Source organism: Falco punctatus (genome assembly GCF_963210335.1).
Source record: "Falco punctatus genome assembly, chromosome: 1".
NCBI lineage: Eukaryota > Metazoa > Chordata > Aves > Falconiformes > Falconidae > Falco > Falco punctatus.
In genome coordinates, this window is record NC_137580.1 from 115097784 (window position 1) to 115123916 (window position 26133).

Consider the following 26133-nt stretch of genomic DNA (forward strand, 5'->3'; position numbering starts at 1 on the left):
ACAAATAAATGGGTGTAGCTCTGTTGCAACTCTTCAGGCAGCTATCCCTCGGATTCCTAGCTTTAGCTTTGTTGATATGGCTTTGATGTCATAAAGGGTGAGGGGATCTGTTTTGTCTTGTCCAGTCTGACATCTTCAGAAGAATTCCTTTTTGACTGCTGTGTGTGTAATCAAACGCTCCCTGGCATGGATTACGGATCCTTTGCTCAGCCCGTTCAAGGTTCTGAGGCTGGACTAGCTGCTCTTTGGTCTGGGTGAAAGGCAGCAGCTGACACCCAGCGGGCTGTAGGTACGGATCTTGCTGAGGCTCCTTGTAGCGGTCCGGGGAGATGCACTGCACATGGAAGTGCAATTCCATGGAAGGACAAGCTTCATTTCCCTTACCGCTCAGCCATCCCAGTGCCTAACAGCAAGTATGTTACTTTATTTACGCCAAACAGGGAGGTAGTTGAGCAGACAAAATGTCTTGTTGTGGTTTAGTATGCTTTGTCAGTATTTACTTATATTTTTAAAACTTGGTTTTCATATAATGGACAGGATATATTGGCCTAACTTCGCAGAAATGGTTTTCCCATATTATTTCTAGGCAGACGTCATTACATTTAGAACTATGATCTGTCGCTATGCTTTGATTTTTTTTAAAAAATAATAATTATTTGATCTCTTTCAGTGTTGCCAAGACTTCTGCCTTTATCAGTGGGCACAGATCTGCATTCACGCCATGGGGCAATTCTTGCCTGCGCTGAGATCACCCATGCACTGTGTAAATTAGCAGAAGAGAATAACAGGTATAAATGCAAGATTATCTTGACTATAAATTTTCCTTTCAAGTCTCGTCTATTGAAAGCTTCCTGAGTATAATTATGGAACTCTCCATCTTACTGAACTTCTTTTCAATTGAATTTTTGTTTGTTTTGATCAGTCATGCCAAACCTTCACGTTTTATTCAATGATGCTATAAACTTTAGTCTGAATTCATCATCAGGAAAGTGAGATCGTTTGCTGCCTTACTTGAAAGAGTTCAAAGTTACCATTTAAATACAGATTAACCCCCCTTTCCCAATTAAGTATGCTGTCTTCCTGGTGAGGGGGACAGTCTTTTATCTTCAGTGTTAGAGAAGTACCTCCTCAAGCAGCTTGTTGAGTTGGACTGATTTAATTGTTGCTGCTGGATGCTGGTCCAGATATATATGTGTGTGTGTGTATGTATACATAGGGAGAGAGAGAGAGATACATATGGGTGTATGTGTGTGTACACAAACACATATTACATATAGGGGATGTAGCCAGAGTAGTTGACAGAATTATTTGGAGATGTCTTTGCTTTGATGTTGTGATTAAAGAAATGAGTCATTCAACTTTCTTTCACAAGAATCACATGTGAAAAATTGTTGAAAACCTTTATTGCAAAAACTGCAATTTGAAAGTTGTGTTAGCAGTAGAATTTTATACTAGCATGACTTAAATTGGAATGAGCAGCTGTTTAAGATCGAGGCAGTGGAAAGTAAGGCTCCAGTGTGCAAACTTCACTGAAAATAAATACAGTTCTGCAGGAGTCATAGATATGTGTACCTTGAAGAAAGGTATTGTAAAGAAACAGACAGACTTTCAGGGTAATTTTTGTCTAAAAGTTGGATAATTACTCTCTGGTTAATCTTTTTTATTTTACTTCTGAGAACATTCTGATGCAGTCATACAAAGGTATCTAAAGCGGTGACATCTAACAAATCTGATGTTGTCATTGTTTGTACAAGCTGAATATACTGAGATGAATTAAAATAATAGATGCCAAAGTGTGCACTGATTTTTATCGCTTTAATTATTGACAAACAAGAATTGTATTTACCAATAGTGTCTATTAAAAGAATTTGTGTTAATCTTAGATTTCCCTTTTCAAGTAAGTTGGAAAGCTAGAGAAAAAGAGGCAGAGCATTTTTAGGAGTAGGAAATATTTGAAATTAGTGGAAAAATTGCAGAAATGTTGGAGTCCAGAAATACAACTGAGCTGAGAAGTGTATTTGGTATATTACTGGTTATAATGCTATTAGTAAGTGACACTAAATTTTTAGAGTCCTTTAAGAATGAGCTTGCTACATGATAAGGAAAGAACTTACGTTATTATGTTTGCTGAACTATTTAGAATTAAATATTGCATGTTTATGTTGAGCATAATTTGGAAACCAAATGATTGTTTTTCTGTTTGCAAGTACAATGAAGTCAGAAGAAAAATTATAGCAAAATTAGGAAACCAGTCTTAAACATTTTGTATACCTTTGCAGGTCTGTAACATACTACTTCAATGAAAAGTCATTGGAGGGACTTAAGCAAATCCATCAAGAGGTTTGTATCAAGTATAAATGTATATTTTTACCTGGAATGTTGTATTATTTTAAACAAACAATTAAGACAGCTGTTCTCCACCTTCCTCTTCCCTTTGCCAAAAGTAAACAATCTCACAAATACAAATTCAGAGATGCATTCCAGACTGCCTGATAGCCTTGCCCACGTGTCTTACTCCAATATAATTTTGTATTTGGTCCCTTTGTGTTCTGCCAGCTTCATGGCTAAGCCACTTTCTCTGCTGCTGTCAGTTACACTTCTGAAATAACTGCGTGTGGTTTTGCTTTGTCTTCCTTTCGCCTTCAGTTTCTTCTCCCTTTCTGTACATACTGACTGGCCGTGCAGATACATGTATGGCTATTGCCTTAATGTGACCATGCTCGGGAGATCTAGTGATTCCATTCCTTTTTTTATATTTTACTTTATTGGGATTTCATTGCTAAATCCTCGCATCCATAATTTACCAGTTTATAGATCTTGAAAATCATATTCTGTATTTCATCTGATCCATTGTCTTCATTTCTCCTTATGACAAATGAAGTCTTTGTCCTGCTCATAGCAGTTTCAAGTGCTTCTGTGGAGATAATTTTGCCTGACTTGTCCCTTTAATTTTAAGTCATCCTGCGTTCTTTGTTTTTTTTTTTCTTTTGGCTCCTATTTCTTTCCCTTATGGAACAGACAGTACTCCAGCGTTCAGGCTCCTCCTGGTTTTCTGCAGTATCTGTAGTTGCTTTTAGTCCCAGTTCTGATGTGCTAAAGCTGTCAGGCTTCACCATTTACCCGTTATGCTTTAAAGTATGTAGGTGCTTGCTCAATTCTGTGCATAGGTGAAACCTTCTGCCACAGGTTGAAAAAGCATCTCTCTCTCCTTCAGTTTTCCTACGCTGAAATGCCTGAAAGCTTCCTCAGCAGTAGCTGTACTGTTACAGTGGCCTTATTTTGCTGTGATACTTTCCAGTTTCTGCTGTTGTCTGTTGTTATAAATAATCTGCAAATTTGGTGTAAACTCTTTTTTAAAAATCTGGGGGTTTGGTGTTTTTACTACATAGAAATTTGATAACCTTTGATACAGTTTTTTTTAAGATGGCCTATAATTTAAAATGAGATATTTTTTCAGTCACGTTTGAACTTTTGTGCAAGTTTTTTTCTGTTTAATCTGTAGCTAACAAAGTTGTTTTCAGACAATGCAGTATATCGTCATGTTAAAAAGGGCCAGCTGTGGAAAGTAAATGTATTTTAAAAAGCCAAACTAGCTTCCAGGGTATGTGCAGGAGCAGCTAGGGTTTGGAATTAAGAGAATTTATGGATGTGTTAAATTGATTTTATTTTGAATACAAAATTCATATGGATGTAGAGAGCTTTTCTTGAAAAGATTTACCTTTTGAATTTTATTGATAAAATAATCCAGTATTGCCTAGCTCACAGTGTGTAGATGTTGGATACAGGGAGGGAAAATGGAAACACTTGCATGAAACTCTGCTAACATTAATGTTTTTTGCTTCCCCCCCCCCCCCCCCCCCCCCCAGCTTTGCAGTCGTCAGTTGTACAGGTGAGAAAATGGATGCAAAAATTATATTTTTTTGTATTGGAAGTTATCAATTAGAGGTAATGTGAACAGTAGGGTCTTGGTGGGATTTTTGGTTTGCACAAGTTACTTGCAGCTGCTGTGGACTGCCAGTCCCTCACGGTTCCCCCAGATGCAAGCACGTGCGTTCCTTCGGCTTTGCCTGCCTGTTGCAGAGGCTGGTGCCGTTCTGTAGTGGTGGTGGTGTCTGGAGGGCGCGACGCACAGGCAGGTCAGGTTAACGAGAAAGTGGTAAGTACTGGTCTCGGTATTGTGATAGAGACAGTTAAAGGAAAGAATGTGGAACAGAATGTGCTTGCTAATCCGTGGCTTCAGCAGTGTGTAATGGATTTCTTTCCCATTATTCACCTCTACTGTAGTACTTGCATGGTTCAAACAGGTCTATAGAAATGACCTTTAATAAGTTAATGAGTCCAAAATTTATTTATTTTTTAAAGGAGCTTCTATCTAAATTCTAGAATTACTTTCTTCATCCTGTGTAATGAGTAGGCCAGGAGGATTACGAAAGGCTCAATGCAATTTTTCAACCCTTGGCGCCAAAGAAAATGTAAATGAGTTTTCACTGAGTTGGTTTTAATTTCCTGTTTATTGAAGCTTCCAGGAAGTAAAAGCAATTTGCCTAAGTAACTGTTAAGTAAATGTGAATTAAAACTGGTATATGAGTTAAGAGGTTCTTCCTAAATTTCAGGAAATCAAAACATAACGATTGACTTGTATTCCCTAATGATTGTATGTGTGAGTGAGGGTCTTCTTCTGCTTTAACTGACAAATTCTTTGAGCTTTTGAGTGGTTTAGTTCACTTCTTTGCACATGTCATATCTGAAAACAGTAAATATTAGTAGTTTTTGTGTAATTAATGGCAGTTCAAAGAATTTCTATGTAAGTTTTTTTTATCCTGAAACTATGTGAAAAAATGTTGAAATTTACTTTTTGAGGGTTGTACATACTGATGTGAAACTTCCATTCCAAAGGTAGCTTGTACTGGTGGATGGTTCTAATGCTGATAGTGTATATTAGTGTCTTTGTGGGTGGCTCTCTTGGCTCCCATAAATTCTTTAATGTCAGGGTGGAGCTTGGGTGTAATTTGTTTTTGTCATAATGTGCACTTCTTGCACTTAATGGTATTTATAAGATGCCTACAGAAATGTTTTCATTCTAGATAAGACTTGTAATTCAACTCCAAGCACAATTGATTCACTACTGTTTACTCTAATACTTAGGCTGAGACAGAGCTGTCTAATATAATCCATATTTTAAAATATTGGTATGCATGAAATATTTTAAAATAGGACAAGAAAAATAAACTAGGTTATAAAAACAAACCAGCAATTTGAGTATTGCTGGGCAAGCATTTAGTGAAACAAGCCAAACTTGTTTCATGATGAGTAATTATTGCACATAATATTCCAAAGATTTCCATTTGAGAAATTGCTACCGGGAATTTTCGGTGTAACAACATCTTGTAGGAATGTTGAAAACCTGTGTGTTTTATTTGTGTTACTAGTTTTCAGACTGCATTAACAAAAAGCATCAGGCCACAGGTCTCAACTGTTTATTAGATATTTTGCTTTCACTTCTGGCAACAAAGTAGCTGTCTTTTTGTGGGTCACATGGATTTTAGTGCTTTGGTTGAGCTTCTTTCAGACATTGTGTTGGCCTGTGAGAAAGGAAAAGGAAGTGTGAAAATGCTGCAATGCTTTTTTCCCCCCCTTTTAAAAGTTGTAATTTATAAAATTTAAGTTGGAAAATGTGTCATGGGTTTCTTGATTGTCTAATGCTCTAGGATTCCATTGAATCCATAAGTACCTCAAGTAAAAAAAGATGAAGCCAAAATGCTGTAATGGAGACCTTCATATAACTCGCCATCTTACTTTATTTAGCAGCCTTTGTAATCTCTTTAACCTGAGTTTGAATGATGGCCATGAATTATCCTTCAGACAGGACACAGTCCAAGTTTGGAGCTATACTGCACAGTCTCTCAATTTTGACTATGCTTGAAGCAATCAAATTTGTTTATTCTAATTGTAGAAAATCCTGTCCTCTACTGTAATAACATTTTTTTTTTAAATGCAAGTATCTTTCTGTCTTCCTGTGTGTAAGTCCTTTACTGGGTTTACCATAGCACGCTGAAAAAGGGGAATGCAAGTCCAGGCACATCAGTATGTACTTCCTTCCATTAGTCTGGATTCTGACACATTTGATGCACCAGTTTGTCTTGAGGAGCTGGTTGGTTTGAGCATTTGCATGTGCACTTCCAGGTGAGCATTGCGCAGTGAGCCTGATTTTCTGTATTAAATGGGCACTAGTTATAGCAAGTCCCATGCAAACCATGCCACTTAGAGTATTCCTCCATTGTGCCTCTTTTGTGCTATATGGGTTCTAGAGTTCTAAAAATTGAGCTATATTTTCTTTGCTTTAAACATGACTTCTGTATATAAAAACCCAAGACAAAAACTTGTGGCATCTGTTGCCTTAAGCCGTCTTAGTTTGGGACTGGAAGTCAGCCTGCCACTTTAAACGTGATGTTAATGATCAGCCCGATTTGTATTATGCTTCCACTGAACCAGCACAGTTAGTATCTTTTTTTTTTTTTTTTTTTTTTTTGTAGCAGGTACATTTCTGTAGTGCATCTAACACCTTGTACTAGTTCTCAGTATGAAAAGTTGTCAAGAAAAAATATTTTTAATAGTTCTGTTAAGATTCTTTAAAAAGGCATTACCTGATACAAGGTTCTTGACTTAATATTCAGCTGAATAGATGTTCAGAATTTTTTTTTATCTCCTTTCTTGTAGCCAGTTCTGAGTCTGATAATGTACGTCTCAATACACAGAGCTGGGTCACGAGATAATGAGGGACGGATACAGAAGCGCTGCAGATGGGTGTGCTGGGCTTCCTCCAGGCAATTGCACTCTACCTCTGTATTTCAGCAAATGTTGTGTTTATTTGGCCTCGGGGGTGCCCCTCGGAGCTGGCTGTGACATTGGCACGGTGTGTGCTAGCGACTGCTACACTGGGTGATGCGCTCAGCGCGGGATGACGTGCTCAGCGCAGGGTGCCGTATGCCAGGGTTTGCTCTGAGCTGCTCTTGTCACATGTGAAGGGACGGGCTGTGGGTATCACACGCCCAGCTACGCGAGACGAGCAACTGTTGGTTTTTAGAACAGCAGCCAGTGCAAGTTCGACTGTCATCTCCTGCATTGCAGCGTTTCCAGAAGAGTAAGGTAGCCGGTGGCTGTTGACAGGTGCTAGGTCAAAGAGAAACTCGTCTCATTTCAAAGACCTTTAAGGTTGCAACTAATCTTGATGGTTTCAGGGCAAATGTGTTTCTTGGCAGTCACCTCCATAAAAGAGTTTTTTAGGCCTATTAACTTAATCAGCAAATAATTCCAGCCTTGCAACAAAGCTCACCTTAACAATTGTTCCAAGTTTAAATTATTTTTTTGCGTCCAGCCGCATGATGGTTCCAGGAGATTGTGCTATACTGTGTTCTGAAGAGTTACAAGGTGAAATTCTTTTGCTACGAACTGAAGTCACTGGGCAAACTCTTAGTTCCATAGAGCAGGATTTCACCCGGAGTCTTCTGGTGGTAGTATACGATACAAACAGTGTAGGGTCAGCACGTGAATTTACAGTAACCTAAAAATAGGTGTTTGTCAGCTTATAGTTCATTCTCTGCATCTTAAAGGGATGACCACAAAGGCTTTGTTAAATACACAGGTTTTTTGTCTATGCTCAAAGGTAGCTCTTTCCTCCTCTGTGTACCTTGCGATAGAGCCACTTGGTACTTCCAAAGCCCAGAAGTATACAGCCTGGACCTTTTAAGATACCTCAGTTTTACTGAGGACAAAGAGTTCCCATGGAAAACAATTGGTTACTATTCATGTGGACCTGAAAATACTTCTTCAGCAGGTGTTCTTAGCTTCCTGGAAATCAAGCATTTGCAATTGAATCTCTTCAGCTATTCCAGTAGTTTTAATTTCAGCTTCAGATGTTTATGAAAATGTATATGCTATTAATTTATAAATAGCTTCAGTTACTATTATTTTTATCATCTTAAAGACGAACACTGAACTTCTCACAAAACCCAGGTTTTAAATAATTAAAAAATATAAATTCCACAAAAGTACCTTGAAGTTCTATATGCAGTGCAAACAGCACTGCTGTTGGTTCTGTTTCAGGCCTATGCAATTTTAAGATAGATACCAGATTTCTTAGGTCAGTAATCTTAATTCATCAGCTCTAAAAGGGATTATCTATTTTGATTGTATTTTCCACAAATAAATTGTGACTCATCCTCAGGTGTTTCTAGGAGGGAAGCATTGCTGTAGAGCTGCACATAGGCAGGAATGCTTAGGAGGTCATGGGACTTGGGCACTGCATCAGTCAAGTTACAAACTGAATTAATAATTAAACCTTGAAACAGGTACATATAATGTGATTCAACTTGTGGATGTGTCTTTAGAAGCAAAAAGGGAGAATACTGACTGTACAGCAGAATTCAGAATCTCTGAATTAGGTAGATCCGTATCTTTTTAATTTAGTGAAATACTGTAGAGCGAGATAAAGTTAATAGAAAGATGCACATCGTGTTTGACAAACTAAACAGTGACTGAGGAAAGATCTAGAATTATGATAGAATTATCAGTTCTTACAACCGAAATATGTATGAGCTGTGGAAAGGAGAAAAAAATTTGGATACGTTGATGGACACAGTGATGTCTAGGCAAAGAACTAACTTGAAAAGTTCTGCAGAGAAGAGCATGTGGTGTTGCAGTGCCTTCAAAGATAATTTGATTATAGTTTCTGCATTACGTGGAAATCTGACTATGCAAATCACTGTCACCATTCTTCATTCTTGCACAGGGACAATAATCCTCAGTGGAGCTCTAAACTCTGAAATTAAATTGAGCTGATGTAATGCCAGAGGAAGGGATAGCTGTCAGATTATTAATGTAAGAGTAGCTCTAAGTGGCCTGACTTCCTTATTGGCAGTGTGAAGAAGTGGAGAAGAGCAGCCTTTATGACTCAGTTCTTGCTTTGTAGTTTGAACAGAAGTCCGTATCTGAATCCTTGCATCAGCAGACTGTGTTGCACACCAAACAAATTTACAGGATCATTATTTTATACTCATTTGCAGTAAGACAACAGACAAAAGGCAAGGAATGGGTGAGGACAAAATGAAGGGAAAAGAAATGTTGAAGAGGAAGGAGCCTCACCGTGTCATTCTATTTTTGCCACTGTCTCGACTCCTTGCATCATTTCTTTGTTTTCTAATTTAAATTTTTTAGAAGCTGGAGAGCAGACAATGTGGCAGGAAGGTGGGGTAGATAATACAAAGACCTTATCAGCATGGAGATGTGGAATCTGTGCTTGCTTGCTTTGGTGATAAACTGAGTTGTAGATTATTGCATTAGCTTTATATACTGATTGTCAAAAGCAAGTTTCCCAATTAAAGGAAGACTGATCTATGGCAAATGAGAATATTCTGGAGCTGATGTCTCTGCGTTCCCTGAAAATCCAATGAAAATGTTGAGCAGTCAAAAACCCAGTCGTGTTACAGGAGGCATCTACTTGTATGGAATGGAAAAAACTTGTTTAAAATGTTTAGGCTTTTGAAGCTCATATAAAAGGATAAGTTGGAGAACAAAGTTCTAAGGGTTGTTAGGGTTGCTAGGTTTGCCTTCTGAGCATAGCTACTAATTTTATTGTGGGGAGTGAGGAGGAGAGGAGGGAAGAAAAGGTTTAGAAAAAAAAAAAAAAAGAAACCCAAGCAAATAAACAGAAAAGCCTTTGTTGTTCCTCCTGTTCGCTGAGAGTTTCTGCCAGAGCGTGGTCATACAAACAGGTGATTAAGGGTTTGGCACACCTCAGGGAGGAAATACTGCAGGAGTGAAGGGAGACAAGAATAAGGAGTCGAGGGAGGAAATATCCAAAGGAAGGGCAGGGGTCAAAGGTTCATAAAATGGAAAAATTAAGCCACAGAGGGTGACACAGAGCAGAACACCCTCAGCAGCGCTGAGGGCACCTTGGGGATATCCACGTAACCAGCAGGCATTGCCGAGTGGGGTGAGGAGATGTCCCTCTGCCAGAGACATGAGATGCTAAATACTGGAGACAGGCCCTGCCATTGTCAGGGTGCTCCCGCTTCTCCCCACTTTCTGCCCAGTTCAGACTGTCCCTTCCTGGTGCTACCGGTGGCCAGGCTGGTGTTCGGACAGGGCAGCTGGGCTGGCTGAGCCTGAGGTCCCAGCTGGTGAGACCGTCCTTACATTATATGCACTTACTTCAGGAGGGTCTGAAACATCTTGTGTCGTTTGTTTCTCTCCTTTTCTGCTGTGTTGGAAGTTTTTACCCCCTTGTTTGTGGTGATGAATGCAAAACGACCTGGGAAGGGGCTTTAGTAGGGAGGGAGGGGGAACCTTGCCAGGAAAGTAAACCAGTTAGCATTTATGAAAATGGAAACTGGTAAGTGAAGTTTCTATTGAATATTCCAGAGATGAAGATTTTGTTAAAAAATTGCATGTAATTGCTTTTCAGTCATGGAAGTCAGAAGCTCGTAGAGGCTGTATGACTGAAAAGTCCTGTGGCAAGTCCCACAGGTTTGGAATGCTTCTGAAGCAAGTGAAAAGCAGAATGAACTTGACAGTCTTCTATTATTCACATTAAAAATTAAAAAGACTGGGACCATGTTTCTGCAAGAAGAATGTTAAATATTCCGGAAGGTTTTGTATAAATCATGCTGAAGTCAAGACAACAGCTGATTTAAAAAGAAGTAGTTCAGAGTTGGTCAAATACAAAACTGCAGGTATTTTGTGATCTGCTTTCATCCTGAAACGGTTTTGAGATTTTTGTTTTTCTCGCTATGCAGTGTGCTGGCACTGCTCGTGGTGGGTTATTTGCTGAGGCTCTGTTTCTGCTTTACAGGGGTTTAGGTGGAGAACTGATGAGACCAGCTGGTAAGTATCACCACTGTGGTGTGAAAGCAGAAAATATGCAGTAATGAATTCTCCCCTTTACTTTTTTCCAGTTTGTTTTGCAGATATTGTGTTGAATGCATAAATAAAGTATGCACAGTAATTAAAAACATACATAGTTTGGAGGCCTATCAGAAGATGGCTACACCAGAACATCGGTTGTCAGCACACTTGTGAATAACGCTGTGTAAGAGTTGGCGATAGTTCTAGGGTTGATGTCACACATTCTCTCCTGTTGTGGCACGCAATGAATTTGCTTCAGGATTGACTTAGCTTCTTTCATTGATTTACTCTGATTCCTCTCCAGAAGACATGTGAGCAGTCCACTGAGACAGATGCGGTCACGTAACTGATGATTTTACAGTAATACATGTGTGTGCAAAGGTGAAGAATAAAGACCGTATAAACAACAGCTTGTGGAACGGGTGGTATCACAGAAAAGTTGATGGGTTGTTCACATGGATTTTGAAGATTGTTATATATGGAACCACTGTAAAAAGGAAGGGCGTTGCAGCAAAAAGTGTCCGTCCTGGTAGCCTGGGTGGATAAGGAAATGATGCCAGCTTGAGTTTTCTGCTCGTGGTTTGGATGGAGGAAGTGCTGCGCAGCAGATTCTGGCTTTGAAGATGTGAAGCCATCCAAACCTAGTGGGTAAAGGTGTTTCAGTACCAAGATGGAAGAGTGATCAAATAGAAGGGGTACAGGGGGCAGGGGATTTTTGCAGTCTTTGAATGAACTTAAAGTCTTGTGACATGATAATGCACGCTGAAAGAATAGGTAGTTTTTTGTCATATGTTTTAGCTTTTAAGTAGTGGAATATTTCATAGTTTTGGAGAAGCACAAATGACAGTATTTTGGCATGATACAACTGTGTAGGTGGAATAAGTAGAATTGAAAATGTTCCACAAATTGCCTGCATGTCTAATGAAGATGATGGTCTCAACCACAACAGAGCTTAAAGAAGTGTAGAGAACTAAGGAACTTGGAACTAATTGTACTTAACCTTGTCTGTGAATAAATATTAGAACAAAGAAGCTGACATACAATATTGAATAGAGTTCGAGCACAGGGAGCCTGATTGTGTGACATTACCACAGTGAGGACTGAATGCAAGAGTAGATTTGGAGCCCAGTAAGTTGGTTATAAATGAAGAAGATGATGAACTGTGTACAGAGCCCAGAGCAAGATTCAAAGATTAAGTTGTGGGATGAGAGGAAAACAAAAAGGGGGTATTATATAGAAGCTTGTTCTGTCCTCTCCCTCCTCTCTACCAGCCCTCCACCACTCTTAAAGCAGTCAGATAGTGAGTATGGATGTATACCAATCTGTTTTATTTGAACTGATCACCAGGAGGTGAAGGATCCTGTATTCCCGAAGTGCTGAGTTTTCATTTGAGCAATGCAGTCAATCAATTGTATAGTAAAAGTTGGCAGTGTTTTCTGTGTTAATTGCTATTCCCCAGAACAACCTTGAAACACTAAAAAAAATTTCTATTCTGAAAGTGGGTTCGTAAGCGTAGAATTAATTTAAGTTTATAGATTTAAAAAAATAAGGACTTAATTATTGACATTTTCTCATATTCTGAGTATCAAAGGAAATAAAGCTGCATCCAGTTTTATAGCTCTCAGCTCTGTGCAGCGAACAGATGCCGATCCTTGAAGGTCCAAAAAAGTGCTAATAAGAAGTAGGAAAACCTTTCATATATATTTGAATAGTTTTTTAGTGGCTGTAGCATTGTCCTTGTCCAGGCTGGTTTACAATCAGTGATGCTACATAGCCCCTTACAGACCGGTATAGGAACAGGAAGGTGGCCAGTATGTACATATATGTACCTTAAATGGCAGAGGGGGGAAAACATACCACCAGACAATGGATTTGTATAAGTGATGGGACTAACTCGTGTCAGAGAACAGTTGCTGCAGAGCAGCTTTTTTTGTGTGTAAGAATCACAAGTGTAACTTCCTTTAAATTTCTAATTTCACGTTTTGGACTTCTATTTGCAAATTTTCTTTGGTTTAAAATTAATGTAACTTGATATGGTTATAGCTCCAAAATTGCTGCAATTTCTCATTTTTTTTCTATTTATCCAGTTACCAAACTTATTTTCTTACAGTCTGCACTTTAATTGAAAAGTTGTCGCTATCAAAAATGCCATTTAGAGGAGATCCAATAATCGGTATGTCATTTTTAAAATAACTTTCCGTTATCTTAGTTGTTATTCATTAAGCTAAAGTATTAACAAAAGATGCTTTTTAAAGAAGAAAGATGAGTGAGATTGGGCGGCCTAACAAATAAAAAAATACCAAAAACATACACAAATACTGCAACAGATGGCAATGTTTTTTGAAGATGTGTTTTTAGCTGTTTCCTAATGTGGGGGGTTTTCCTGTCAAGTTTTCAGCATCACCAGACACAGCGTTTGTGCTGTAAACTGTGAATTTAAACTGTAAAACAAATGAGAATAGCTATACTAATTGAGAATCACAACCTTGTTTATTTTGGAAAACCAAGGAAATACATCAATATGTATAATTGTGGGTCTTTGTGAAAAATAACACAGAGAATGTTGAAGTTCAGAAAGTAAGAAAAGTTAATACCATTTATGTGCCTTACTGTTTCAGGTGGCTGGCAGTGGTTAATAAACGACAGTCTAAGAAGCCTCCCTCTGGTTTCAAGCACTGCACGACAGCATATAAAGGTACAACAGTTCCTCCTTCATGTGGTCCCATTAAATACAGAATTAGAACTATTTTTGCTTTCTGATGGTGGATTATTTTCCATGAAATCTAATTGATTCTTAAATGTTTGTTTCTTAGATTGGATCAAGAAGTTTTTTGTGTTTTTTTTTTTTTTTTTTTTTTTTTTTTAAAAAGAGAATTCCTCAAAATTCAAATGGAGCTTTTTGATTAATAGTTGACCGGCTGTCACAGAGGTTGTTCTTGTGTCTACATGTGGACCAAGGGCTTGGCAGGTGCTGCCACTGATGGTGGGCTGGGCTGGCCATCAGTGGTCGCTGGCAGTTTCTTGAAGCTCCTGGCTTCGGCTGCACGGTTGCATTGGTACGGTGTTTTGTGTCCGTTTTGGTGTACCTGTAGTATGTACAAGGTATGTTGATATTTGGTAGTTTCAGAGAGCTTTGGTGAGAATCAAAAAGAAAGTCTGGATGATGTTCTCAGGCCTGATGTACTGAGGATCTTTGTTAACAGTGAGAACACTGTGATCAACAGTTATTCAGGACAATGTGCTTAAATTTTCCATGAAACACTGTTGCAAATCCTTTTACTGTGCTCTCGAGCTACTTTTAATTCTGAATATTAAATCCAGATGGATATGTTTCATGATATTTTATGTACATGATCTTAACGTCTCCAGTTATTTGCCTTAATTTTCCTGAGTAATACCATGACAGTTTGATCTTCTGCTCTTAAAGGCTCTACTGAATTATAAAGACAATTTTTGAATGCCCTGTTTGAGCTTATAGCCATCACAGAGACTATTTGAATATAACTTATTGTGTTCATTTTGTTAGGTTTTAAAAATAAGATAAAAAGCCATTGCAAATATCTGGTCGCTCATCTTTTAGTCTTCCTTGGAAGACAGAGTAAACCAGAATGTATCCAAGTCACTGAAGAAAATTAAAGATTAAATTTGAATTCTTGGAATATTCTTTTGGCATTAGCAATTTTTTCAAAGAGTTTGTATGTCTTTATAACTGGAACTTCTAAACCAAACTTAGAAGAATTAATTATAGACTTTAGAGAGTTATGATTTGTTTAGTTAATATTAATCAGTGTTGAGCCAAGTATGTTTAGTAAATATCAGTTCTCACTTGATTTCTGTATATATTTTAGAGAGAAATAATTTTAAGGGCAATACTTAAGACATTAAAAAGTAACCTTTTTTCCTGACATACAGTATACTCTGCCCATGTAACTTCATGCATTTAGAGTGAAAGCCATTCTTTTTAGAAAGTGAAGGTTCTGAGCAACCTGATCTAGTTGAAGATGTCCGTGCTCATTGCAAGGGGATTGGACTAGGTGATCTTTCAATGCCCCTTCCAACCTACATATAATTCTGTATATTTTCCTATTATAATGCCCGTGGTAGGTAGAATATTACATAGATGAATACTGATTTTCTTTCAAGTCCTGGATTTTGCATAGAAAACAAGTCTGAGGTGTCTTTGAGGGTGGGATGAATAGGCTGTACAGGATGCCTGTGTTATCATTTAAGATTTCTTGTACCCAGAGAACATGAGTATTAGTAAGTATCATTGCTGTTAACATGGAGCGAACAGTGCATAGTTTTTGTATGCTTTCAGATTTATTATAATTTTGGTCAGCATTGTATTGTTAGCTAAAAAGTATAATTCAACCATAAATTCTACGAGAAAACTTGTTACATGCTTTTTGAAATAGCAGCTATATTAGTTCTGTGTTCTGCAGCAGTGACCGAAACCACTCTAAAGATGAGGAGGTGCAGGTGCGATACACAACCTTTGGTCCTTTTCTAAACCAATTAAGACTGAGACACAGTGAGACACAGGATTGTAATACTGGATATTTTGGTTGTTTTTTTTTTTTCTGTGTTTCCTTCCTGTAGCTTTCTGGGGATAAATGGTTTGTTTCTTATCAATCTGGCACCAATATATTGAAGATGAAATAATGGCTTCTGTATTTTGTAATACTGTGTCATCCTGGAGGTCTTTCAGCTGAACTGAGAATAGTTGATACATTACTATTAATGTCTTAAATATTAATTTAGCTTACTGGTACTTTTGAAGGAATAAGAGTAGAAACTCTTGGATTTTTTTTTCTTACATAGATTTCCTATTCAACTGTTCTTAAACCGGTATTGGGAAAAAATGAAAAGGAAGTAAATGTCAGTAGCTGAAGGGAATAATTTTTGTTTAAAAATCCACTCTTTTTCCTTAACCTTTTAATTCTAAGCACAGTTATCATAAAGTATGACCGTAAAAATATATCAAAGTTCACAGTTTTGCCTTTGTTACAGGAGTCTGCAGTCTCTGCACTGGCTGCGCTGTGTAACGAGTATTACATCAACGAAAAGGGAGAAGCTGATCCAGCTCTACAGGGTAATGACTCATGTTTACAGCAGAGGCAGAAAATACTGGGCTGGACCTAACTTGCACTTTGGAGGTATTGGGTAGAGTGGGGAGGAGCGTCACTGATTTTAAAGGACCTTAAAATGGTTCAGGAAAGAATGGTAAAACCAGCTGAAAGTCTAGGAAATGTCTCAGGGATTGCTTGCTTTAGACTGAATGTCTAAATTCAGTCTAAATTTAAAAATTTAAATTTAAAAAAGAATGCAAGTTACCATAATAATGAATAGTAGGAAAAAGAGATAGCTTTTCTATTCTGTACTGTAAAACAAAGAAGCAAAGAAAATATGTGTTTATGGCAAATCTTGAATTTTAATGAAATTCATTATGAGACATTTATGTCTTATTTGTGTCTCACTATGAAATTCATAATGAGACATTTTCACATCATATTTTGATAAACTCTATGCCAGAGATCTTGGCTGACTTTAAGGAAGAAGAATTGCGTAGGGATAGGAAGAATAGCCAGGACACACAAGAGTTCTTGTAAATGCACATATGAAACCTCATTTATTTGGATTTGGATCAGTGGTACAAGAGTAGGCTTAAACTTTTGTCAGAGGCATATAAATCAACATCTTTTTTTATATTGGTTTTATTGGACCTTTCTTTGTTTTAAGTATCAAATTATATTGTGTCCACCAGAGACAAACTACTGCATTGTATAGATAGATAATTTAAGAACAACATTTGAGTTCTTGTATTGATTTAAATATTATATATATTTATATATATATATATTTATATATATATATAACAAAATAGTGATATTTTTTTTTTGCCATTACTAAATCATTCCTAAATCAGGTAACAGAATACGTTATTATTTATTTCTATTATGGTAGTTCCCAGAATTAACCTGATATCTATCACATATATTAGTAACATGCATTCCCTGCCCTAGAGAAGCTATGGCTTATATATAAAAGCAGCATATCCTGATTATTAAATCTTTTCTGTATTGCTAAATCTCTGCATTTTTGTAAAAAATAAATCTGAAAATAGAGCTTTCCTTCATGCAGGCTGGCACTGCATGCCTGATTTTTTTTGTAGGCAGTATGGCAAGATGTGATACGGTACTAAGGCAGATTAAAAAAACCCAAACCAATAATCTCAGCAAAAGGTAATGTTTTCTAAAAACAGAATACTTTGGACAGGAGGAGATAATGCTGAATCAAGAAAGCAAGCTAAAAATGAGTTAAAAAGTTAATAGATCACATTCTATGTAAGGATGGAGTTTCAGACTTCTATGAAAGTGGACCAGGAAGCTCAGCCAGATGTCAGTGTCGAGAGGGAGAGAGGATCTCCTGGAAGGACATGCAATGATGGCTGCAGCCATAGATGCCCATGAAGCTTAATTGTTTTTTCCTGGATTCTCGGTTAACTTCTAGTCTGGCTCGTGCTTGAAGGAGTCATGGTGATGTAGCCATGGTGGTCTGGGGACATAATTAGGGTCAGATTTGTAGATAGAGGTACATTTTTTTTATTAGACTTCCTGGAGTGATTTAGAGAATAGAATCGTGAGTGGAAATTTTTCTGTTCTAAAAAGTCTAGTCAGTTCTGTCCTGATGATGCTTTTATTTGCCTTGTACTGCTCTAAAGCCTCTTCCACACATTGTAACAAAAGCGCCATTATACATGCAAGCATCTTTTAAAAAGAAAAAAAAAAGTGTATTTTCATCTTTGTGTCTGTAAAATCTATGTCTTTGATGACCATGAAATTCTGTATGTTGTGGGATTAAAATCCATTACTAAAAATCCTCCCCATGATGCCTGATACATGCGTGTCTGCGTGGGAGCTGCGGTGCAGAAGACGTTCAGTGACAATGCAGATCATTAGATAAGTCAGTTAAAGCAGGTCTAAACATGATGAAGTGGATCAGGAAATAAAAAGGCTTTTGGTAGAATTTTACGGGTGTTTCACTATAGCTCAACAGATTAAAATGAAAACACAAATCAAAGTGATTCAGCATTCTGAATCTGTCCCTATAAGACTGCAGTTTTATTGAAACTTCTTTTGCCTTGATTGTTTGTTACCACCTTTTCTTTGTTTCTTTTCTGTCTTAATGTGTTTGGTTTTGATGACTTTTTCTTTTAATATTCTTTCAGGATGGGTTGTGTTGAATTAATGTTGTAGACACCTCACAGGCTGTGTTTTACGAGGCTGAAGACTCTCAGAAGAATATTAACATTTGCATTACACTTGCGAGCATAATTACGAAGTAGTTATAAGTAAAGAGCTGCTCTTCCATTGTCATGTCTTAATTCTATGTCGTTTGGCTAAAATGGCATTTTAAGTTTACATCAGTCAAAGGGAACACTGTCGTAGTCTTGCTGTCTAAGATCATCTTGCTGTCTAAGCAAGCACGACATCTTCCTATGGCCTCCAGACTCTAACTTTACACTCCAGTGGTTTGGAAATTTTTGAATAATAGATGTGCTTATATGAAGGTATTGCTAACCTTTGGACAGGGAACTAGTTCCATGATGTGAGGAACTAGTTGAGGCCTGCTGATTGCATAGGGACTTAAAAAAAACAAAACACCACCACCTCATGAGTTATGATTAATGTGTAATTCCTTATGGTAACTATTCTTTCTTCCTCTAGAAAATATTGCTCAATCATTTAAATCTAAGGTGACAGTAAGCAATGGCACAATTATGTAATCTTCCTACAATCTCGAATTCTTTTTCTTTGAGGATTGAAAAGTACATATTCAGTAAAGCGATTAACAAGGCCACCTTTCTGCTTTTCGAACCAGAGCTGTGTTTGCTGCCGCTATCTTGGTTGGTCTTAGAAGCATATTTCTGGAGCACGTTGTTTTTCTCTGCATTTTGCAGAACAGTTCAATATAGTTGCTGAGAAACCTGGTAAAGGAAGGATTGTCTGTTAAGTCTAGGATAAAAATCACAGCAGAAATACGCAGATAGATTCCTGACTTCTCTTTTTTGGTTTTTTATTCCTCCTCGCTTTCTTCTTCACATTGCTTTCCTTCATTGTTGAGCCTCCTTTTTCTATGCCCAGTTCAGTTTATTCTTGTGCCTTTTGTCTGTGCTGCTGTTTGTAGGGCCATCGTCCCTGTCCCGCCGTGTAGCATTGCACAGACTCTGAGCGCAGCATCCCTGCTTTGAAGTGCTGCTGCTTTTGAGCTTTCTCCTGCAAAAAGCCCAGTATTATTTTTGTCTCTCTATAAAAAGTTATATGAAATTATCTCATTGCTTAGGTATGATCTCTGTGTGTGTTTAAACCCTGAGCTCAACTGAGACTACTCTGGAGGGGAAAATGTTGAATGACCTTCACAAATCCAGAGACATCTCTTTCCTAACGCAGAATACTTGTCTAATTATGGAAAATGATGACCTGTAAATATAAGAGAACTTGTTCCCCTGTGTTTGCATAGGAATTTGTGCTTATACTTATTTTTTTGACTTTTAAAACGTTATATCTTCTTAAAATTAAGAACTTTTTTCTCTGAATGACTAGTATTAGTCTGTCTAAAAATCTGAGTTTGTATATAGAAAATAAGAATTCATTCATGTAACAGTGAACATCTTAAAATTTTTATCTTTTTTCTGTAAGAAATCAGAGGTGTTCTGTATTTTAGTTTAATGAATTTTAAAACTTTCTAGCTGCTCTGTTTGGGGGATCTTTTCCTGATTTTTTGTTTTGTTTGTTTGTTAGCTGACTATTTAATGACAGTGATGTGGTAGTTGATTTTCACTCTGCAATGGTATTTTTTTCTAGATGAGCTCGTGACACAGTATGTTTCAGAACTGCAAAACACAGAGGAAATGATTCGTTGTGGCTTTTCAAGAGCTCTTGGGGCCCTTCCAAGGTTTCTGCTAAAGGGCAGGCTCCAACAGGTTAGAAAATATGAACATTGCAATGAGAAGAGGGCACACAGTATTTTGTATGAAACCTGTGATGGTAATCAAAGACATAATAATGATCATAATTGGTCTTTGTGAAGGGGGTTTGGATTCTAATGAACGGTAACTGCAGAAAATCATCATGAGTTTAGCTTGACATAGATTCAGATAATGAAAGTTTACTCCTGCTTTAGTGGTTTAATGAATGGAAAAGCCAGAGATTGAATTATCCTTTTGCTATGGAACATTTGTCCAAAGGGAAAAGTGAGGCATACTGACAGGTCCTGGTGAGAAACCAAACACTGTTGCCTGCTTGGCGCTCTCATACCTGATTGAGCTCACCTTGATATGACATCTAAATTTAGTATTTATCATAAATAATGCACTGGATTTAAGTATCTCAAATTTAATATTTTTTCAGGTTTTGGAAGGTTTGAAAAAAGTTACCTTAATTTCACCTGCAGATGTGAGCTTTGCAGAATCCAGGAGAGATGCCTTAATAGCAATTGCAAAGTATGTTTATTGTCTTTATTTTTGTCTAATTTTAGTTCTTTTTCTAGAAGCTTTCACCTGTTCATTCTGCATTCTGTTGTGGGCTTGTAGCATGATTCTTGGAATTACTTACACCGTGACATACACATTTTTAGCGTGGGACTGTATGTATCTCCATTATTCAATGTATCTTTGATTCAGAGGATTTTCTCACTTGTGAGGATGTAATACAAATCTGATGGTGTGTTTGTGGGTTTTTTTAATCAATTAACTGACTAGCTAGAGTATACTTTAAATTTCGCCTTTCTCATGGGCTGCAATTTAGTGAGCTTTAGTGAGGAGGAAGAATATGTTTTTTCCACATCCTTAATAAGAAGATTGAATTGGTTTAAAGAAATTGCACTTTTACTCTAAAGGAGTATTTTCTGTGTTGACATGCCACAGTGTAGTTAGTGTTAGTAATATCATAGTATATATGCTCTTAAACAATTACAGTGGAAAAAGCCCATGTCTTCAATGTAAAGAAGTTTGTTAAAGATCAAATTCAGTGCACACTGTATTAGTCCTTGCTTGCTTCATTTTAAGGAGAGTTCAGAAACTGACAGGTGCTTCAAGCGTGTTCCTTTTTGTTACTGTGGACATAAACCCAAACAGCTTATCGGAGATTTTTGCCTTGCCAGTGTTCCTTTAAACCTGAATGCTGATCGGAGATTCTCAGGTCAGATACAACACAGTAGGCTCAGAAATATCTCCATACTGTTTGCAGCAGATGTTACAGGTGTTTAGAGTACTGTACGTCCAGGGAATGCAGTTAAGCAGCAGAACAAAGCTATGATCTTAATGTTTCTCCTTGCTAGTGTTGTGGTGTCCCTCACTTCTTCTCTTTTTACAGGGTTTGCCAGACAGTAGGTGTAAAGGGGGACGGATCCCAGGAAGAATATGTCTGCAAAGATAACATTGCTCAGATTTATGCTACCCTGCTTAGTGGTGTGACTGACTACACCACAGACAGCCGAGGAGATGTTGGAGGATGGTAAGATGCCTTACAAACTGAGACTTCAACTTAGCTGTCAGTTTTGATGTCTAATGAAAAATTGATGTCTTTTCAAAACCTGTTAGAAATAGATAACTCCGAGGTTTGAGTATAGTTAGAAATACACTGGGGGAAGAGGAGTAGAAAGTGAAAGGAAAGACTGACAAGAATTCGTTTGTCCTTCGCCTCAGAAGTTAGGAAGGTGTGGTCTAATGTGTTTTAAACTGGAATTCAGTCTTATTCTGGTTTTGTGGATGACATTCTTTGCTTTTAGTGAATGTCAGGAATTTATTGAGTTGCAAGAAGTACAGCGATGTAAGACATTGCTTCTGTTTCTTTGAAATAACACGTTTACTCCCACTTGGCGAGCTCTCCGGTGTGCATTGCGCTCGTGGGACGTTTTGCCAGGAGAGGGAGTAGTTGCCTCATGTGTTAGTGACATTTCCAAGGCTGGTGACAAGGTGGATAAAAACTTTATACATTGTGCAGTGGTGTTACTGACTCTTTTTTAAGTCTAGGGTTTCAGTGATTTCAGCTACGAGATTGCAAGAATAATTAAATCCTAAGTCTGTAGGAATGTATCTACTAATGTGAAATCTATAGGATAGGTGTAAGGTTAAAACTGTAGCAGTCTTATTTTTGACATGTTCTTCAGTCTTCGCAGTTCCGTTAATATATTAAGCAGATTCAGTATATAGTACTGCATTCATCTGGAGGTTCTGTGTTCCTTCAGTAACAGTCATCTGAAAAGGCAATTTCTAAACTGATGAACCCAGAGCGCTATGAAGGCTGATATCCTCCTTGGGTTTGTGTCTGATTTCTAAAGAAGCTGGAATTGGGGATGTAACGTAACTCACTGATCGGAAGTTCCTGCAGTCTTTGAATGTGGTAGACGGAGCAGCAATGAAGATTTCATGTTACTCACTTCATCGCGTAGAATTCCAGAAGGTAGTTAGAGAGTGAGAAAACCATGTGAAATTTCTTTAGAGATCAGATGAGTACTAAGGAAACATACAGACTCTCTTTTCAGGGTACTTTTCTGCGTGTATTTAGGAGCACAAATATGCCGAGCCTGAAATAGTCCTTGTTAATAAAAAGTATTAAATTATCAGAATTCAAGAATAAATCCAGTATCCGCAGTTTTAAAATATATGCTGATTTTGATGCTGTATAGAAGGCTCAGAGCAGTAACATTAATCATTATATAAACAAGCAATAAACTAAGTAAATGAATGTGATAAATTCATTGTATTGTCTGTTAGTTGTTGGACATTGATTTTGAGTAAAGTGCTGTTTTTGAAAAAGGCTTTGTAATGTCTTAAACCCTAATTTTGATTTGAAAATATGCAGATATATGTTGCTTTTAGATATGATTCTGTACAGATATATATATTCTATACATATCAGCCCTGTTTTAACAGTATGGGCCATGCTGTTTGTATGGTATGGTAATGAGTGGTGGTACATATTTGGCTTGTCAGGCAACTATATGTAACGTCTCAGGGTACAGAGATGTGCGTTCAGGATTGTAAGTTAACAGCCTGTTGATTGTTCAGATCTAGTTTCTGAATAAAAACTATGCTTCTGTTACGTTCCAAGCAGGGAGTGGGGAAAAGTACTGCTATGAAGTAATTTTGTTGGTTGAGGATTTCCATATTTTCCCAGTTTATTAAGGAAGCTCTTGTCTAACAGTGCTGAGTCACATGAAAGGCTTTGGTGTTTCATTTTGGTTGTATCATTGCAGAGTGTTTGTATGAAACAACAAGTTTAGACATTTTTTTCAGTCACTGTCCTCTGAAGGGTGTTTTCAGCTGTAGCTGATGAACATAAAACATAATTTTCTTCTGATTTGAGTGGTATCTATGTATTGTAACTGGCTGCAGCAAAGCTGGCAGAGCTCACAGGTGATGGTTGCAACCTGTGGTGGTACTTGCTGACTTGGGAAGGCTGCAAGGGGTGAGACGTTAGCTGTATCTCGCAGGGGAGGGTGTGTGCTCCTCCTGGCTTGTTGTGATGTTTTCTGTGACCAAAACAGTCCCAGTGGTTTGCTCCCTTCTCCCTGCTGAAAGCAAAACAGTCCAGTTCTGGAGCGTTGGCTGTTCAGCCTCAGCAGCCATGCATAGCATGCTGATCCCGGTTCAGATCCGGTATAATGGTACGTGATGCCAAGTGTGCATTGTGTGAGCTTGGGAACTTTTTGCTTCGGGTCAGATTTCTGGTTATGTCTGTTTTAGAATTCTGTCCTACTCAGTCTTGACTTTAGTGTCATTACTGTATTTGTTAGCCCCAGGTTTACTTTGAAAAAAAAGAAAAAAAGTTAATTGCAGTGGCATTCTCCTCTTTAGGATTGCTCATTAGATAGCTTGAATGCAGGGGCAGGTGCTGTAAAGTACATTTGTAATTACCGTGAGGACTGGGAGCTGCTGTAACACACCCTAGAACCGACTATTTCCTAGTATAGGAGGAACATTTGTGATTGTGCTTTTTTTGGGAGTGTTTATCTGTTTTTCGTTGCCAGCGATCATTGGGTAGTTTATACTGCTGTCAAACTGTAATGCTTGTGCTCTACCTAATCGTTATCAGTCGCTGAGATCTCATCGGTTCCAGCGTGAGTTGCAATTATCACTAGTCTGACTTCGAACAGAACATGAAGTGTAAGTTCTGCAGAGCAAAGCAGAAGAAAGATGGTTTGTGCCATGTTAGTATTGGGCACATTTTTAATTGACTAACCTTGTTCCTTTAGGGTACTTGATTACAGTATTTACAAATGAGTTGGAAAAGTACACAGGGCAAATAATTGAGGCTGCTCTTATCAGCCTGAGTTAATATTTGTATGTTTCAATTTTTCTTGGTTTGCATAATGATACCCAGCTCCTCAGCCTTCAGTACTGGTCGTTAAAATTGTCATATGACAGGGAAATAATAACGCAGGGCAAGAAATCACTAACAGGTAGGTGTGTTTGACATCTCAAACTTAGAAGAGGAAACAAGGATGCAAACTAGTAAGGATCAAGAGCAGGGCATTCCAGCTTGCACAAGAGAGGAAGGAGCTTGGCTTTCCCTCTCCTCCTTCCTCTGCCGGCAAAGAAGCAGGAGGGAGGTGAATGGGTCTCTGGCTCAGAAAATGTAGGAACACGAGAGAGGTGGAGCCGAAAGAAGAGGCAAGGGCCCCCATATCCAGTGGAGAGGCAGAGAAAGGGAAGAGATAATAAGCTTTTTGCTTTCAAAATGAGGCGAGACGCTGCAGTAGGTAAGAGCCTGGCTAGGTATAATTAGGTATTCGAGTTAACTTTCACATCTGACAGCTCTCGCTTAAGTTCCCCATACCTGTTGTTTGTCCTTCTGTCTGTGCCTTAATTTAAAAACAAAACAAAACTCTACAAAGTGAAAATTTTCAAAGAAATCCTGAGGAAATTAAACTCCCAGCACCCATTAAAATTCAAATGTGCTTTGAGCACCAGATTCTTTTTAAGCTTCTTTGGCAATGCCAGCCACAATCAAGTCAAGAAAGGTGTAAATTAAAGGGGGGAGGGGAATCCTTTCTTACGGCAAACTGTTGGCTGCTGACTACTTTTGTGGCCTTTCAAATATGAACGTTTTCTCATTGTTTCTTCTAAACCATTGACTAAGATAGAAAGATATAGGGGGAATTGCCATTTCTCTGGAGAGACCTTGCCTTTGGTGTGTAATTTTTGTCTTTCTTTAATGGAATCGTGGGAAAGTTTAACCAACTTTACTTTCCATATGCAAACTTTACATTTCTTTTGACAGATTGTTTGCTGGGACTTGTCCAATCTGTCTACAGGTGTTAGACATGAATATCTAATAGTCAGCTACTATATGAAAAACTAGGAAAACATACTTTGAAAGATTGCCAAACTTGTATTAAGCTACTTAGGAAAAAATGATGTAATTTACCTTTTTTACCATTATAACAAATGTCCCGCCCAGTTTTAGACTACATAGGCAACTATTTTCAACTTGTTTTGGAAATCAGAAACAAGAATCTGTCTTTTCACAGTAGTCAGGTGAACCTTTTCAAACATTTCAATTTTTTCTTGTTATTTTGAATTTTTCCCAATGTCAAACTTAACTGCTGATGTATTTATTTAAATAAATACTGATGTAACTAAGTATGTAACTACTCCATGTAACTACTCTCTGTTTCAACAGGGTACGTGAAGCTGCTATGACAAGCTTAATGGAAGTGACGCTTCTGCTGGCTCAGAATGAAGTGGAGTTAATTAATGCCAACGTGTATGCTACTTGTACTATTTTTGTGTCTTATAACTACATTCCAGTTCATACAAGAAAGTATTGCTTATATATTATATACTTAATCTTTTACTGAGTGTGACAGAACTTTTGATAGAAGTCCATCAAACCTATACCCATACAGATCCTGAGAATATCGTATCTGTTTTTTGGAGACTAAACTTACCGAGAGAAACTGGGTGGCAGTCGCACCTTTGAAATACAGTGCATCGGTGAGATTTGGTCTGTACTTGCCACCTCTGTGGAGCATGCCAGTATTGTTCACTTCAACAGAAAGCAGACTTGCCTGCTTATCTAGGGCACTGCATTGTTAATTTGGAATGTGATATAATGTGGAGATGAGTTTGTAGTCATTTCTGTCATCTTTGCAGAATTGTTAGTAAGGAAATACAGAAAAATACTGAGCTTCTGTTTTTACTTTAATGATAGAATACTCCTAACA

The 26133-nt window shown here is 37.8% G+C and overlaps 1 protein-coding gene across 2 annotated transcripts in view; it reads left to right on the forward strand.

The window, feature by feature from the left end:
• TBCD (tubulin folding cofactor D) overlaps positions 1-26133 on the forward strand; it is a 129530-nt gene that overhangs the window by 77647 nt on the left and 25750 nt on the right. For both annotated transcript variants that reach the window (XM_080394320.1, XM_080394321.1), the window contains exons 21-31: positions 671-788; positions 2280-2340; positions 3867-3889; positions 10850-10881; positions 13013-13075; positions 13521-13597; positions 15913-15994; positions 19767-19885; positions 20313-20404; positions 21276-21416; positions 25590-25673. In XM_080394320.1, the coding sequence (XP_080250446.1) occupies positions 671-788; positions 2280-2340; positions 3867-3889; positions 10850-10881; positions 13013-13075; positions 13521-13597; positions 15913-15994; positions 19767-19885; positions 20313-20404; positions 21276-21416; positions 25590-25673 (892 nt within the window). The remainder of the gene's footprint in view (positions 1-670; positions 789-2279; positions 2341-3866; positions 3890-10849; positions 10882-13012; positions 13076-13520; positions 13598-15912; positions 15995-19766; positions 19886-20312; positions 20405-21275; positions 21417-25589; positions 25674-26133) is intronic.